This window comes from Danio aesculapii, chromosome 7 (assembly GCF_903798145.1).
Source record: "Danio aesculapii chromosome 7, fDanAes4.1, whole genome shotgun sequence".
In the NCBI taxonomy this organism is placed as follows: domain Eukaryota; kingdom Metazoa; phylum Chordata; class Actinopteri; order Cypriniformes; family Danionidae; genus Danio; species Danio aesculapii.
This window is the reverse complement of record NC_079441.1, coordinates 49,983,425-49,999,411: the sequence shown is the minus strand read 5'-3', so window position 1 is coordinate 49,999,411 and position 15,987 is coordinate 49,983,425. Positions and strand designations below refer to the sequence as shown.

At 34.1% G+C, this 15,987-nt stretch overlaps 3 protein-coding genes and 1 long non-coding RNA gene across 11 annotated transcripts in view; 3 read left to right on the top strand and 1 right to left on the bottom strand.

Annotated features, from left to right (window-relative positions):
• The window catches only part of znf280d (zinc finger protein 280D), a 28,563-nt gene extending 25,448 nt beyond the window's left edge, over positions 1-3,115 (top strand). Inside the window, exon 18 of the mRNA XM_056462082.1 lies at positions 2,049-3,115. Within this exon, the coding sequence (XP_056318057.1) occupies positions 2,049-2,493 (445 nt within the window). The 3' untranslated portion in view covers positions 2,494-3,115. The remainder of the gene's footprint in view (positions 1-2,048) is intronic.
• LOC130232280 (uncharacterized) lies at positions 1,967-6,189 on the bottom strand. The gene is made up of 2 exons (XR_008838101.1): positions 5,692-6,189; positions 1,967-2,458 (listed from the first exon to the last, which is right to left on the bottom strand). It is a non-coding gene; the product is annotated as an uncharacterized LOC130232280 (long non-coding RNA).
• mtfmt (mitochondrial methionyl-tRNA formyltransferase) lies at positions 5,542-14,635 on the top strand. Of its 2 annotated transcripts, XM_056462083.1 has the most exons (9): positions 5,542-6,049; positions 6,132-6,332; positions 7,341-7,463; positions 7,589-7,691; positions 9,574-9,649; positions 9,771-9,862; positions 10,187-10,265; positions 11,653-11,729; positions 14,261-14,635. In XM_056462083.1, exons 1-9 carry the CDS (start codon positions 5,826-5,828, stop codon positions 14,456-14,458), a joined length of 1,173 nt encoding a protein of 390 aa, XP_056318058.1. In that variant the 5' UTR covers positions 5,542-5,825; the 3' UTR covers positions 14,459-14,635. The 2 variants fall into 2 exon arrangements, with proteins under 2 accessions (XP_056318058.1, XP_056318059.1); XM_056462084.1 differs by lacking the exon at positions 11,653-11,729 and having other exon boundaries at positions 14,261-14,413.
• Positions 14,636-14,900: 265 nt separating this feature from the next.
• The window catches only part of ppip5k1a (diphosphoinositol pentakisphosphate kinase 1a), a 66,212-nt gene continuing 65,125 nt past the window's right edge, over positions 14,901-15,987 (top strand). For all 7 annotated transcript variants that reach the window (XR_008838100.1, XM_056462080.1, XM_056462078.1 and 4 more), the window contains exon 1: positions 14,901-14,956. The gene's annotated coding sequence lies outside the window, so the exon portion shown is untranslated. The remainder of the gene's footprint in view (positions 14,957-15,987) is intronic.

The window sequence follows — 15,987 nt, the reverse complement described above, 5'->3', positions numbered from 1 at the left end:
GCCATAGTGTGTGTGTGTGTATGGGTGTTTCCCAGTACTGGGTTGCGGCTGGAAGGGCATCCCTGCGTAAAACATATGCTGGAATAGCTGGCAGCTCTGTAAATAAGGGACTAAGCTGAAGGAAAATCCGTGAATGAATAATTTGCAGAGTAAAAATGAACTTGAAGTGAAAAAAAAATAGTTGTCTGTTAATTTTGAGACCTCATGCACAAAAATGGTGTTTTAATATTTATGGTGGTGCAGAAGAAATTAGGGCTGATATTGCCATTATTTTATTTTTCTCCGATAAATATTGTGATATGAATACAATTCCACAAGATAGTTTGAATAGCTCGATTTGATGTTTTGTTAGTCTAACAGTATTGAGGTACAGAAATTAAATAATTTATTTTATTTTTCACCTTGAGAAGAAATGTCAAAATGAAGAGTTTTTCCTTAAAACAAGCTAAATTCTTTTATTTTCACTTTGAAGTGTAGATATTTGGACTAGAAACAAGACACACATTCTAAGAGAACTTTTTTAGCATGAATCACATTATTGAATTAAATCATATTAATCTTTGTTAAACCTCTAAACATAATTTTTTGTTGTGCCCAAATACTTTAAACTCTCTTGAAATGCTCAGCGACAGGTATTAAAAACACATGCAGATGATAAACTTTCACTCTATCAGGCCCATAGCCAGGGGGTGGTTTGAAAGACCCACCTCTTACTGACAAAGGTCCAGAATTTGTCCTATACATGATCTCATTTGTCCTATTTTGACTGCTATAACAACATAATTAGTGAAAATAATTCATCGAAAACCATCAAATTAAAATCAATTTAGATACAATTGTTGTTATCATAAATTTTCAAATGCACTTTTTTTTTCTACATTGTTGTTATTATTATTCAAATAATAATAATAAATGACACTAGGCTTGTTTTTAATTTGAAACAGGTTCTTTTTTTAATTTGTATTTTAAAAAGAAGTATTTTTTTCATATTTCTTTCATGTAAATCTAGGAAATATTTTTTGGTACATCAATAAGTGTGGTTATGATGACCATCCAACAAGCTCATCTATCTAAAAATAGTGTTTAAAATGTATTTAAACCTCAAAATGAAATACAAAATAAGGTGAATAACTACAAAAAGTTCCACTTTTTGAGAAAAAAGAACCACCCCTTTCACCAAGCTGGCTACGGATCTGTCTATTATGGTTAAACTTGGCAGAGACTACAAATCACATTGTTATGTGGTTCCTGGTCAACTATAATTCAGACTCAACACTGCAGATCCTGCGATATGACTGATGCGCACCTTGCAATATCGATGCTTAAACGATACATTGTGCGACCCTAGAAGAAATCATGAAGTGTAGTATAATATGGTGATAGTAAAGTAGTGTTGTAATGTCTTTAAAACGTAGCTTAAACGTAGGCCAGACGGAATCTGCTGACATTTTTTGCTATTTCGTAGATTCCGTGTGGGCCTATTAATTAGCAATAAATGACTGTATTGAAGTTTCTGCACTGACAGGATGAAATGAATCACCACATATAATAAACATCCTAATTATTTTATAACATCTTAAAGATGCTGTGAAGTGCTTTGAACTGTGCATTTTTATTCGATGTTTGACGTAATGTCAACCGAACCATGAAGAGAGGCTGAGACATACAGTAGCTCCTCCCCTTTTTAAAAAACAGCCAATAGCGTTTTGTCTGCCAGTGAGAGTGGTTGAGGTCAAGCGCATCAAATTAGAGGCAAATGAGAAGAGGGCATGTCAGACACTAGAGAGCATTTGATTGGTCAAGATTTGATGAGAAACTGATGGTATGAGGTGATGTGTAAAAAAAACATTGATCCATTTAGCTGGAAGTGACAAACTACAAACTTTACATGTTTCTATCTTCTAAACGTGAATTTTGTCTTGTTTTGGAGCACACTACTTATAGATGTCCTAAAAACTAACAATACTGATACTAAAAAACTTTATTTTAATTTCATGGGACCTTTTACATGATAATAAACATTAATGTATCTCGATCTTATAATGCAGCTCAGAGGATGTCCATGATGACTCCAAACAACTAGTTCCCATCGAACCAGATACTGAGGCCAGAGATGAGACCAAACCCATTCAGAGCAGTGAAATACAAACAATACCAGATAAGGACACCGTAATGGAGGATGGGTCAGAGGCTCCTGAAGCTGACAAAAGTGACCAGGATGAGGTGAAGGAGGACATGGAGGAGGCCACCACCAACGAGGCATCAGTAGAAGAATCCCCTAAGAGTCTTCCTCCTCAGTCACCCGCCGAGGCTCCAGTCTGCCCCATTTCTGCCCTGGCTGATGAAGGTGCCGTAACTCCCTCTGATTTTCTGTGTAAAACTGATGGATTGGAGGCAGGGAACGCAGACTCCCAGCTGGAACCCCTCACTCCGTCCAAAGTCCTTGAGGACGACACCACTGAAAACAACACACAAGTGGAGACTGATGGTTAACTGCTAACAAGACTGAGGATCCATTGAAGCATCACAAAACTCTAGAAGCAGCAGAGTGTTATGATGACTAGCTCTTCCCAATTTTTTATATAGGATATGCGTTAAGAACTTTTTGTAGATCCAAAATAAGCTGAAAATATACTGTGCTAAAACATTATTTCAAAATCTTGTACTGTGCGAGTACAATATTTCTGTACTGGCATACGTAATTTCTTTTTTTAATGCACCCTCTGGATTAAAATTGAGTTGTAAAGGCAGCGATGTGAATGTTCCTCTGTGTATATGATTGTTCTGAAGTTTTGTTTTCCAGTCCACAGTTGTGGGGATTGTACAGATGATCACAGACCTAACAGATCTAGATTCCTACATCTGCCTTTTTAAAGTGGTGGTTTCATAAGACAAAAAAAAACAAGTTCTCAGCAATTTCTCTGTATTTAGGAATGCTAAGATGCGTCCTGTTATTTTATTTTTATCTTTAGATTGTGTGTAACGTATTGTTATATGGACTTGATCTGGATAGGATTCTGCAATGGGAGTCATTTCTCCTGTTGATTGAGAGAGATTGTAAAAGCATTGTAGAAATGACATTCGTCTTAATCAGTAATAAACCTTTTATAACATATTCATTTGCGCTATTGTGATTCAAATCTAATCCGTGTTTATCTGTTTTCATTAAGTGCTTGATTTGGTGAAGAGCGCCCTCTTGGGTTTTCACGCTGTAATGAGAAGACTTTTGCAATGTTTTTTTTTGTTTGTTTTTGTTGCATTATAACACAAATACAATAAGGCAGAATCCAATTACAACTTTCATCTACATTTACAGAACAGAGCACAAATAATAATCAAATCAATAAGATAATAATACAAGTAAATACAATTTTAAACATAGAATAGACACAGACATAAATATATAAATAAATAAATAAATAAATAAATAAATAAATATATATATATATATATATATATATATATATATATATATATATATATATATATATATATATATATATATATATATATAGTTTTTTTTATATTACACTACCAGGTCTTCTGTTAAAGATTAACATTATAACCAAAATTCCTTTTGAAAAACCAAAAACAGTGGTTTTGTTTTAAGGCACTTGTATTTATGAATATAAAATTTCTCCAAAATTAGAATATTGTTTAATTCAAATTGAATATTAACATCTTCCCCTAATAAACCAAAGAAGATATAATTTTTAGAAAATTGGGAGGACAACTTGAGAGAAACTTTTAACCACTAGAATGAATCAGACCAGAATGTTCTGCTATGTAAACAGTCAAAAAATAAATGCAGTCATTTCAATGCCACCCTCACAGAATGTACAATTATTGTGATCGAAATTAAATCTGTGTCTAAGAAACTCTTAAGATGGGTAATTACCATTGATTATTTTAAAGTGTACTTTAGCTTTGGGAGGTATGGAGAAGGAAAGAAACCGTTCTTAATTTGGTAACATGTTCAACTATCTAACTAAGATATTCCTTTATGCAGTGGTGTAAAGTAACATTACAAATACTCAAATTACTGTAATTGAGTAGTTTTTCTCAGGAATGATACTTTACTAGGTAGTTGTAAAAATGTGCGCTTTTCTCTTGAGTACACTTTTAGTGCTGTATCGGTACTTTTACTCCACGACTTTCCTTCAACCTACAGTCACTACTTTATTTTTTTCCTGTCTATGGGGATTGGCTAAAGTAGAAAAATCAGTCCTGTGATTCCCATCCAATCAAATCGCACATAGAAAGGTCAATCGCATCACACTGAACTACCTCAAGACATGGCCGATTTAAAAATGCAGCAAACCTTTTGGAAGCATTAAAAAGTCCAAGAAGGTGTCCAAAATCTTAAATACACGCAACGACCCAGAGACTGTTTATAGACTGCATGTCACTGATGAGAAAATGAAGATGTTGACTGTACAGCCTTAAATAATCACCAAATGGAACGAATGAAGAATGGAAGGAAGGACTGAACAAACGAAGGAATGAATGAATGAACGAACAAGTGAATGAATTAACAAAGGAATTAATGAAGGAAGGAACAAAAGAATGAAGGAATAAATGAAGGAAGGTTCAAATGAATGAAGTAATGAACGAACAAATGAATGGATAAAGGACAGAACAAACAAACAATGAAAGGAAGTAATATAGGAAGATAATGCACTACAGAATGTCACGTTTACACATCCCTGCACAAACTGCATGTAAACACATGAAACGTTCACAGCGAAATACTACCCACAACTTTTGAAAGGCCTACTTTTTACTCATATTTTGAGTAATATTTACAACAGATACTTTTACTCTACTTGCACTACATTTTTAGGCAAGTAATTGTACTTTTACTTAAGTATGATTTTTCAGTATTCTTTCCACCACTGTATGTATGTATATGTGTGTGTGTATATATATATATATATATATATATATATATATATATATATATATATATATATATATATATATATATATATATATATATATATATATATATATATGTATGTATGTATGTATGTATGTATGTGTAAGTGTGTGTTTATTAACCTTTCCTAAGAAGTTTTGCAGTTTTAGTATAGCCTCTATGCAAATCTTTTTTTAGAAAAATGTGAAGATCTTTGCATATGATCTATTTTCATTTGAGAAGGAAACTATATTTTTATTATCATCATTATTATTGTTCAGCGGTTACAAATAGAGGCTATTTTAAACCCAGAAATGATTTTCTCTCTCTCCATATTTATGAATAAAGAACTTACCCAGAATCAACGTAGCATTAATGAAAAGTTCTGCCTTTTTTATCACCCAGTGGCATTCAGGTTTTAATGCTCCAAAAAGTCTTTGCATGTGACAAAACTTCATCTCGGTGAACTCTTCAAATTATTAATTAAACAAATCCAATTGAAAAGCAAAAATTGCACGTCAAGACTGAAAAGGAGAACAGTTAAAAGTGTAGTTGAGCTTTTTAGTTGCTTTGAAGTACACAAAAAGCTTTTATGTGAGACGTAAATCGGAAATGACGTTATGGTCAACATGGCGGCGCACACAAACGCCAGTGTGTACATGTAATTCGTAACCGTAACCTTGTTACTGTCATCTACTGCTTTGTGTAAAAACGGATTAATATAATGAACATACTTTGGAAACGTAATTATAAAAATGCCAAGGCTGTCTCACCTGAAGTTGTCATAGAATATTAGCATGACTCTCTTGACTTCTGCGTGCTTATTCGTTAATGGAGGAGTGATGGTTTTGTACTTTGCTAGCTGTTAATGACAGTTTCTGTCATTTATGAAATCTTACATTAAAATATGTGGAACTTAAACTTCTTAAAACTCACAGACCCAGGACGTTTGCTGTCTCAAAGACTTTGTAGCATCTGTTTCACACGCCACAGAAGAGGCTTATATCTCTTGGGCAGAAGCAAATCTTTTGTAACTCAAACACAGTCTGCGTCTAAACCGCCCTGGAGAATACTGTTCTTTGGAAGTGATGATTTTGCACTGGAGTCACTGAAGCGGCTTCATTTGTCACGGTAACGACATCCAGAGTGTGATTGTTTTATTGTCTGTTACGACCCTGCTGCGTTAATCATGTTAATCATCTGTATTTATTAGAGATGATAATAAAGCTGGAGTCATCGATACACTTGAGGTCGTGACGCTGTCCCGTGATGCTCCGGTCAGGAAGTATGCAGAGCAGCACAGACTTCCGCTTCACCACTGGCCAGATGTGGACATGAGTACAAACTTTGATGTTGGTGTGGTGGTGTCATTTGGCAGCTTAATCAAGGAAAACTTCATCAACAAAATGCCATAGTAAGTAATGAGGAAATGTTAAACGAATGTTCAGCGTGTCCATAATTATTATGCAAGTCAATGTTCTGATGAGATTTTTTTCAGGAAGCAATTTATTCCAAACCTAATTGGCCTTAATGATACTTTAAATTTAGTTTGTAGTCATTAATGAGCGGTGTATAATTGTCAACTAAGCCTGGAGGTGAAATGCATCGTATAATTCTTTGTGGTATAAAAAAAGCATTGTTTACAATTACTTACTTTAACAAAGTGTCTGAAACGTGTTGGTTTATACTTCTGGAGACTTAAGCTTTGTAGGTTAAACTGGTGGATTAAAGGTTTAATTCAGGTTTAACATCTAATTCTATACCGTAATTCTCAAAATATTTACTTTTAACCTGTATTTTGTCTTCTTGCTGCCCCCTTCTTGCTTGCGACCCCATTATTGACTTGTCGGTGTGATTTATTTTTTGTTTGGTTTATTAACTAAATATTGCAAAAATAGCTGGATAATTGTACATGAAAATGGAAACAAATACTGTTTACAACCCTTCATCTATAAACAATATACAATTACAATCAATCAGTCAATAAATAAAGAAAGACAAAAAGCATAGTTACTGTGTCAATAATGTATAAAATACATGCTGGATCATTAGACTTTAGAAATGTGCCCATGTACATCAACAAACAAAAATTATGATCATACAGTCCACAGATACTTATAAAATACACTTAGTTAAATTCCATCTGCAATTGAAAAACTGTAAGGCTTGTAACTGTAACTGTAAAGATTGACAGTCTGTAGAAGAAGTTCTCACAGACTGTGTGAATAATTTCATCTAATTTATAACCTGTAAAAAAAAAGATCAGTTCACTTTCAGTCCCATTTAAAAATTGCACATCACTGACTAATGTTTATGTACAAAATGAGTGGTATTTATTAAGATTGATGATCGGATGGAGACTGTACAATTGTTGTGATCTCATCTAATAGTCAATCATAATGTTTTATTTATTCTTTTGTAGTGGTATCCTGAATGTGCACCCTAGTCTTTTGCCACGCTGGCGGGGATCTGCTCCAATATTTCATACGATTCTGCATGGTGACAGTGTCACAGGAGTGACTATCATGCAAATAAGACCAAAGAGGTAAATGCTGTGTGTGTATTTTAGGCAGGACTTATATGAAGGATTACATAAAATATGCTAAACACCTCTGAATATTTGTCTTACATGTATCAGGTCTTGAATTGTATGATTTTATTTCATGTCAGATTTGATGTGGGACCCATTCTTCAGCAAGAGATGTACGAGATTCCGAAGAACTGCACTGCTGAAGAGCTCGGAGCCACTTTAGCGGTTATGGGCTCCAGAATGGTTAGTTACTCCTACAAATGCACTTTTCTGTAAAATATCACTCATTTCACCAAAACCTTAAACACAAGTCGAAATCTTTAAACTAAATTCACAGAACTCCTAACATTTCAGGCTATTCAATCTTTTTAAAAACATTTCACCTGTACTCAAAATCAAACAAAGATATCAAGTCATACACATGTTATGCTGTATACACACACATAAACATGTTCTTATTGTTAATTTTAAAAGCAGTTCTTCATTTCATTTCAATTTCCTTCGGCTTAGCCTCTTTATTCATCAAGGATAGCCACAGCGGAATGAACTGGCAAGTTATTCAGCATATGTTTTACACAGCGGATGCCCTTCCAGCTGCAACCCAGTACTGGGAAACACCCATACACTCTTACATACACACAGAGACACTACGGCCAATTTACTTTGTTCAATTCACTTATAGCATGTCTTTGGACTTGCAGTTCTTCTACTAAGTATTTAAGTTAAATAAGTAGTAAACTAAATATTTTATCATGGTTTCCACAAAGATATCTGTCAGAACCATGTTCTGTTATGTTCCATGTGTAAGAAAATGCAAAAAAAGGAAAAAGAAAATGCATTTTGAGCAACAAATTAGCACAATAATGATTTCTGAGAAATCATTTGACACTGAGAACTAAAGTGATGGTGTGTACTAGTTCAAAACTTTACTGTTTGTACTGTATTTTAACCAAACGAATGCAGTCTTAAATAAATACATTTAGCATACAAGGAAAACAGAACTACAGAGGATTCTCTAAATGCCACCTTTCAAACTCTACAGCTTATATTAGATTGATGTTTAGGGATTTTAGTTCTGTTTATAATATTATTCTCTCACATATTTTGTTAAATAAGTTGAAAGAGTTGGGAATGAACCATTATTATAATTAGATGCTATTCAAAGATTAGATGGTGTATCAAAGTGTATTATTTCTGTACAGTGTATGAAGCCAACAGGAGTTTTCCTCTGCAGCTAGTATTTAGTCAAGTATATAAACTCATAGATTTGGGTAAATTAATCCTTATTTAATGTTTTAATCAATGTTAATGTTGAATGTTAATGTAAAAGCTAATTGAAACGATTAACAGTGTCCTTGAAATTCAATTCAATTCCAGTCTAGCTTTATTAAGAATTTAGCACTGAAATGGTCTTAAATAGATGCCATGGATGGCACGCAACAAATATTTAATTCCTATGTTATTCGTTACTTGTCCTAACCAGCCATGACAGTTTTGTTAGTTAACTTAATTTTGTACTACAAATGTCTGTGAACAAGTAAATAAAGTTTACTGGTAACACTTTATTTTGATGGTCCATTTGAGTATTAGTAGACTGTCTGCTTAATATCTGTTGATACTGCTCCTTTAACAGACATTTAACTGAATATAAGAAACTTTGCAAGTACATGTCAACTTGCACTAACCCTAACCCCAACCTAACAGTCTATTTATAATCGAATGAGATATAGTTGGCATGTAGATGCAATGTAATTCAAAATAAAGTATGACCAGTTTACTTTCTGCTCAGTGCTCTCAATATAGGTCATGGAAATTCAGCATTTTAGTTAGAGGGAAAGTCAGTAAAAATCAGGAAAAGGTCATGGAATTTGTGAAAATAAGCAATTTTGTAAAGCTAATTTGCTCTCTCAATTACCCATGAAAATGTTCACCTTAGAGAGACAATAAATAAAGATGAACATATGAGTCTGTTTTAAGAAAACTCTAAAAATCTTAAGAACCTATAGCTTATATCCATACTGTATCTTAAGTTTCAAACATTTCAAATATTTATCATGAAACAGTTGACGTAAGCATAGTTAACTTTAACCACTTAAAAAAATCTGTATCTTATTTAAATCAACAGTTGATGGACACTTTAACAAATCTACCTGAAAGGATAGCAAACAGGAAGGAGCAGCCTAAGGAGGGTGCATCATTTGGTAAGCTTGTTTTTCCAGTAACTACCAAAACAGAGTGTCAGCAAATTCAGAAACGTAGAATTTTACCATGTGAAAATATGAAAACAGATTAACTACATTAACCATCTATCTGTTTCTTCAGCTCCTAAGATAAGTTCCACAATGGCCTGGATAATATGGGAAGAGCACAGCTGTGACTACATTGACCGACTGTTTCGAGCTATTGGATTTCGGGTACAGTAGAACTAAAAGGATCTTAAAGATAAAGTTCACACAAAAATAAAAATCTCCTTACCATTTACTCTAGTGGTGCTAGACTTGTATGAATTTCTTTCTTCTGTTGGAACCAAAACAAAATATTATGAAATTTTTTGGAAATAAGCAGCCATTGATGTCCATAGTAAGAATAAAAAAAATACTATGTAAATCAATGGCTGATTTTTTTCCAACAGTCATCAAGAAAGAAATTGGCATTTTTGGGTGAACTGTCCATTTGAGGAACGCAATAATTTACCTCAGTTGTATTTCAATCATTGCTAAACTGTTTTTCTCCATTAGATTCCTTTAAGAACCATGTGGATGGGCAATTCTATCAAACTTCTGGACTATGTTGGCAAACACAGTGTGTCATTTACAGGTAACCAGAGTGGATGATTATTTAGTGGTGGCATTGGTTTGTTTATTCTTTAGTACTCACATTCAATTCTCCCGTCAAAAAGTAATATATAGCTTGACAAAAAAATAATGAAGTGTATTTATAAAGTCTGAACACAGATCTCAGGAACTTAATGCATGACTACTTTGAACAATGTCTTGGAACATGAACGGGTTCACTCCGAATAATGAGTTTTATACACATTCGTGACATTTTGGATACACTATATTTTCTGGAACCTAGAAGATAACATGGCATTATATCAGTTTAAATTATTCTGTTTACCTCTAACAGAGTTTTTATAGATTTTCAGTTTTTTCTCATTCCTCCCAATACATTTATGGTATTGGTTTAGTTTGAAATATGTTTCCTCATTTATATTTTTCTAGGATTTATCTGACTGTGTAATAAGGTGTGTATATATAGGGTAAGACTTTATTTTGATGGTCCCTATTACACATTTTGTTGACTAAAAGTTGCATTACATGAATTACATGACAAACACTTCTCATTTGAGTATTAGTAATAATATTCCTATAATTCCTTAAATTTATAAAGCGCTTTTCTGGGCACTCAAAGCGCTTTACACAAAGAGGGAAATCTCCTCATCCACCACCAGTGTGCAGCATCCACCTGGATGACGCAATGGCAACCATTTTGCACCAGGCTGCACACCACACACCAGCTGATTGGTGGAGAGGAGACAGAGTGATTAAGCCAATTATGATATGGGGAGGGTTAGGAGGCCAGTGGGCAGATTTGGCCAGGATGCTGGGGTCAAACTCCTACTTTTTTTCGAAGGACATCCTGGGATTTTTAATGACCACAGAGAGTCAGGACTCATCTGAAAGACAGCGCTCGCTGAGTATTATAGAGTCCCCGTCACTATATTGGGGCATTAGGACTCACACAGTCTGCAGGTTGGGTCACCCCTTCTAGCCTCACTAACACCACTTCTGGCAGCAACCTATAGCTTTCCCATGTGGTCTCCCATCCAGGTACTGACCGGGCGCAACCCTGCTTAGCTTCAGTGGGTGACCATGTGAGAGTTGGAGAGAGCTAGCTGCCGGTAGTAGACTGTCTGCTTAATATCTGTTGATACTGCTGCTTCAACAGACATTTAACTGACTATAAGAAACTTTGCAAGTACATGTCAACTTACACTAACCCTAACCCCAACATAACAGTCTACTTATAATCTAATGAGAATTAGTTGACATGTAGATGCAATGTAACTCAAATTCAACAAAATATGATGAAGGGACCATCCAAATAAAGTGATACAAAAAATAGTTCTGATGTTAACTAATAGCAAAGGCTAGGAAGGCTAGGAAGAAGTGATCACATTTTCTTTCACCTTTCTCTGCAGCTTTTCCATTTTTATCTACAGTGCCGGGGACTCTTCATTATCAGAAAGAGTCCAATATCCTTCTTGTTCGCTGCAAGGTATGCACTTAAGAGTTAAGAAATGCTGCCAAACACTCTGTCCACTGGCACAGAAGGAAAAACAAAAATAAATCTATCTCTCTAGTTTCTACAGAAGTGAATTGAAATCAATGACACTTTCCCACCATACCAATGGACACAAGCAGCTAAAAAAAACTTGATTTACACCAGGAGAATAATTCTGAAGCTAATCAAGATATTAATAAGTAACTTTCAGACAGGTGTATTTAAGCAAGTCTGGACACCCCTTCAGTTACAGAAGATTTGTCTGCTACTTCTCTATGATTCATATCTTTGATTCCACCACATCCAAAAGCTGACTGAAATCTGGTGACTGTGGAGGTGATTCAAGTAAAATGAATGTCACGTTCATAATTTAAAAAAAAAATGTATACATGAAGGCGGGCACTGAACTGACATTGAAGAATTTATATTTATTTTGACCCTTATTTGCTACTCTCCTTCTTTATTATCAGAAACTTCTTCAATTAAAAAAACAAAACAATTTCCTTATTTTTCCTTTAATTAATTACTATACATCAACCACATATAAATATAGATTTCTTAGATGTTCCTTTCTTTTAATAATCTTTTTTCCAGGTTAGCCTGATTAATGATAGCAGTAAGAGTCATTTTATCCCCATAAAAAACACTGTGTATAAGAAAATTAGTTTTAGCAGTGGGGAGTAAAAACCTACCCTTTGTTATTCTATTAGCATATCCATGGAAGTGGACTTTAGATTGCACGTGATCATTTGATTTATTTATTTGACATCACATTTACACTGAACAATTAATGCATTTGTTTAACTGATTTAAACAGACTTGCTAATTCTCAACACCTGTCCATGGGAGGCTTGACATAAAATGAAAAACAAATAGATACATATACACAAAATTATAATTCTTTACATTAAAATTGCTGTAAGGCAAAAGCAAAGGCGGCATGATCAACAAACTAATAGTAGACTATTTGTGCAAACACTGCTGTTTTGTTTTTAAGAACAATACTTAAAACATTTATATCACTTTCTAATTTTAGGCTAACAGGTAAATCATTCCACAATTTGGTTCCCTTAACAGATAAAACAGATCTTACATTTTGGTACAAGACAGTCACCATTATTAGCTGCTTGTGTGACTCTGTTAGAGGTGTGATGCCTACTGAATATTTCAGAAAACAGCATTGGAACTTGATTATTTAAACATAAAAAACAATTTAAGATAATCTTGATTAGGTGAAGAGAAGAAATATTTTAAATAAAATCAAAACTATTCTCGTAACTTTATGAAAACATTTTCATAAATTATCATTGAACCAATGAAGGCATATTGACAGTTTTGAGGGTGTTTTGGTGCCTTTCTGAACGTCTCAGGAGGGTCAGAGAGCTCTCGGATTTCATCTAAAACATCTTTATTTGTGTTCTGAAGATTAACAAAGGTCTCAGGGGTTTGGAACGTCATTAGGGAACATGCCTGATTCAGATTGTTTGGCTCATTATGAGAGAGCTCCATGCAATGAACTGAACTGAGCAATATGTGCAGAGCAGTGGATCCCCAGGACCAGGATTAAAACCTATAGGTTTACCTAATTAGGTGACTGCTGTATAACTGTACACAGTCAGTGTTGTTGTCAAAGGGACAGGGCTCTTGATCAAAGAGAGGCACAAAAGCAAATCTTTACTCTGCAGTGTACATAAGTGCTCATACAGTTATTATTAGGGCTGCATGATACTGAAAAAAATCTGACATTGCAATATTTTGTTTTGCCACAATATGAATATAATTTCACCAGATGATTTGAATAGCTTAAATGGAAGATTTCCTTAATTTAGATCGACTGGGATAATCAGTCTGTCTTTTTCTATGTGGTGCATCTACATAAATTATAATCAATTACAAGATAAAATAAATAAATAAACAGTGCTTTGTGGTTTTCTGGAGAGTCTAAAAGTGTTCAAGTACAGAAATTGAATTCAATGAAATAATTAAAAACAAATAATATTTAATAATATCTTTATTTTTAACCTTTAATAAATCATTTAATCATGTGATGTGACTATTGCAGATACACACATTGCGATATCGATGCTCAACTAGGTTATTATCATTGTTTTTTTATGTTAAAAGTACACTGTCCATTGAGTCAATCCCCTTTTCCTTTTCTTCAGTGTGTTCAAAATAACAAACACATTTTCTCATGAGTGTGTGATTCATTACTTTATTTTGAATTCAGAAATTCATTTTTTAAAAAGCTAATTAATTATACTAAAAAGTAACTCGCATTACGTTTTCAATAAAGTCAAACTCAAACACATGACTTTTTTTAAGTAATGCGTTACTTTACTCGTTACTTAAACATTATTACGTAACTCACAATACCTGTAATAATGCGTTACCCCAACACTGAGCGTTAGTGTTTTAATTCCAACATGCATAGCTTTAACGTTACATATCCTGTAGAATTAACGATGTGTCATGTATTCGGTGTTTGTTTTCAGTATTTTATGTTGTTTTTCCACAATTTCTAGGATGGCTGGGTCGGATTCAAAACGGTGATGTTCAAGAAAAGGCTGTCAGCAACTGATTTCTTTAACGGATATCTCCATCAAAGCATGTTGAAGAAATCTCCCACCTCAAACACTTGTCGCTTCCAGAGTTATAAAGAGACTCGATTTCCTAGAGAACAGGACCATAACATCCTACTACAGAAAAACACTTCACTTTGAAGCCTACCTACAATAATGGCATAATTAGTCGCATATAAACAGCTCTGACATGTATTTGAAAACCTTTTTGTCTGTTTTAAGACAATGATTTGATAATCGACTGTATGTTTGCCGATATCTAACGTTAGCAGTGACGTGGTGATACAATGTGATTGTAATAAAATTATTTTTGAGATATTGTTTGGATGGTGATTGTTTGATTTTGGTCCTCTACAGAAAATATCCATATGATTATTTTCTGTCCAAAAATATTTAATCGAAAAAAAACACTTATTATTAATACTCCACAAACTGATGCAAAGTCCTACTGCAACCACGTAAATCCCGCCCTCTTATCCCCTCACAGGCATAGCGTGGCTGTCTGTCAACAAATCAAACTCTCCCATTGGCTGAAGCATTTGTTTATCCTTGCGTCCGAGGTAATGTTCGGTTTCACTAACAACCTGTCAAATCCGAGGACAGCTGTGAAACAGTCAGCACCGCTTCACATTTCACATAGTAAGTCATCACTGGATAACGCCGCTTATGTTCGTATTATTGCATGAAACTACAGTTTATTAATATTCTCCAATCCGAATTTAGTTATCTGGCGCTGTCATTGAGTTTTTATAATAGCTAATGAAAAGTATCGTTTGCGTTGAGCTAACGAATAGCCTTGTTGCTAGCTAGCAAATCTTTACAACCTACTCACGGCTACACTTTAACTATTCTTAAATGGAAAGCGGTAAAATAAATGTTTAAAAATATATTTTTTCCTGTTGTAATGTTTCGGGTTTTATTAGACTGTTATGTAATGTTCCTATGATCATTGTTTGCTCGTTATAAAGGGAAAACACAGAGTTCATTGATGTGGAGCTTTGAAACTGTTACCTAGTAACCTGATACGTAGACCGTCCTGTCACAGTTACACACGCGTAATACTATGTTTTCATATACGTGCCGTGTGAAATTACATACACATTATTCATAAGCCGACGAACACACGCGTCACCTTCGCTATTTAACAATTGCTCAGTGTGTACAGCTTGTTGTAGGTGTACAGCTTATGACAGCTTATTGACAACCTCTGTTAGAGATCCCCGAGCAATTGAACAGGTGTAAATAGGGGATTTTAAGAGTCTAATACTATGTGCAGCTGAGAGATAATCGTGTTTAAGTATAGAACCAGCTTTACCTAAAATAACATGTGTCAGTGATGGTTTCAGAGTATGGTCAAATTAAGTAACTGAACATAATAAAATAATTGTTGTTTTGAAGTGGGGTTTTTTTTGTGAATTTAGTTAGTTTTGGTAGAAATTAGTAGCTTGTAATCTATATGCATGTTCATTTATCAGCCTTATCCATTCTAATTGTTTTATAGGACTATTTAAGTGTTTTTTTAAATATGAAAAGTTATTGTTAAAAAAAAGTATGCATGTGTTATCGTAAGTAAACAACTATGCAATATCAAGAACAAAAGAGGAAATGGGATTGAGAATTGTTCAGGCTTGCTATCACCACCTTCATGTTTTCTAGTTGAATCTGTCAAA

Coding starts and splice junctions, on each gene's coding strand:
- mtfmt (XM_056462083.1), top strand. CDS start 5,826: ATGTGGAACTTAAACTTCTTAAAACTCACAGACCCAGGACGTTTGCTG. Junction 9,650..9,770: donor TAAGGAGGGTGCATCATTTG/GTAAGCTTGTTT, acceptor CTGTTTCTTCAG/CTCCTAAGATAAGTTCCACA. Junction 10,266..11,652: donor ACACAGTGTGTCATTTACAG/GTAACCAGAGTG, acceptor CTTTCTCTGCAG/CTTTTCCATTTTTATCTACA.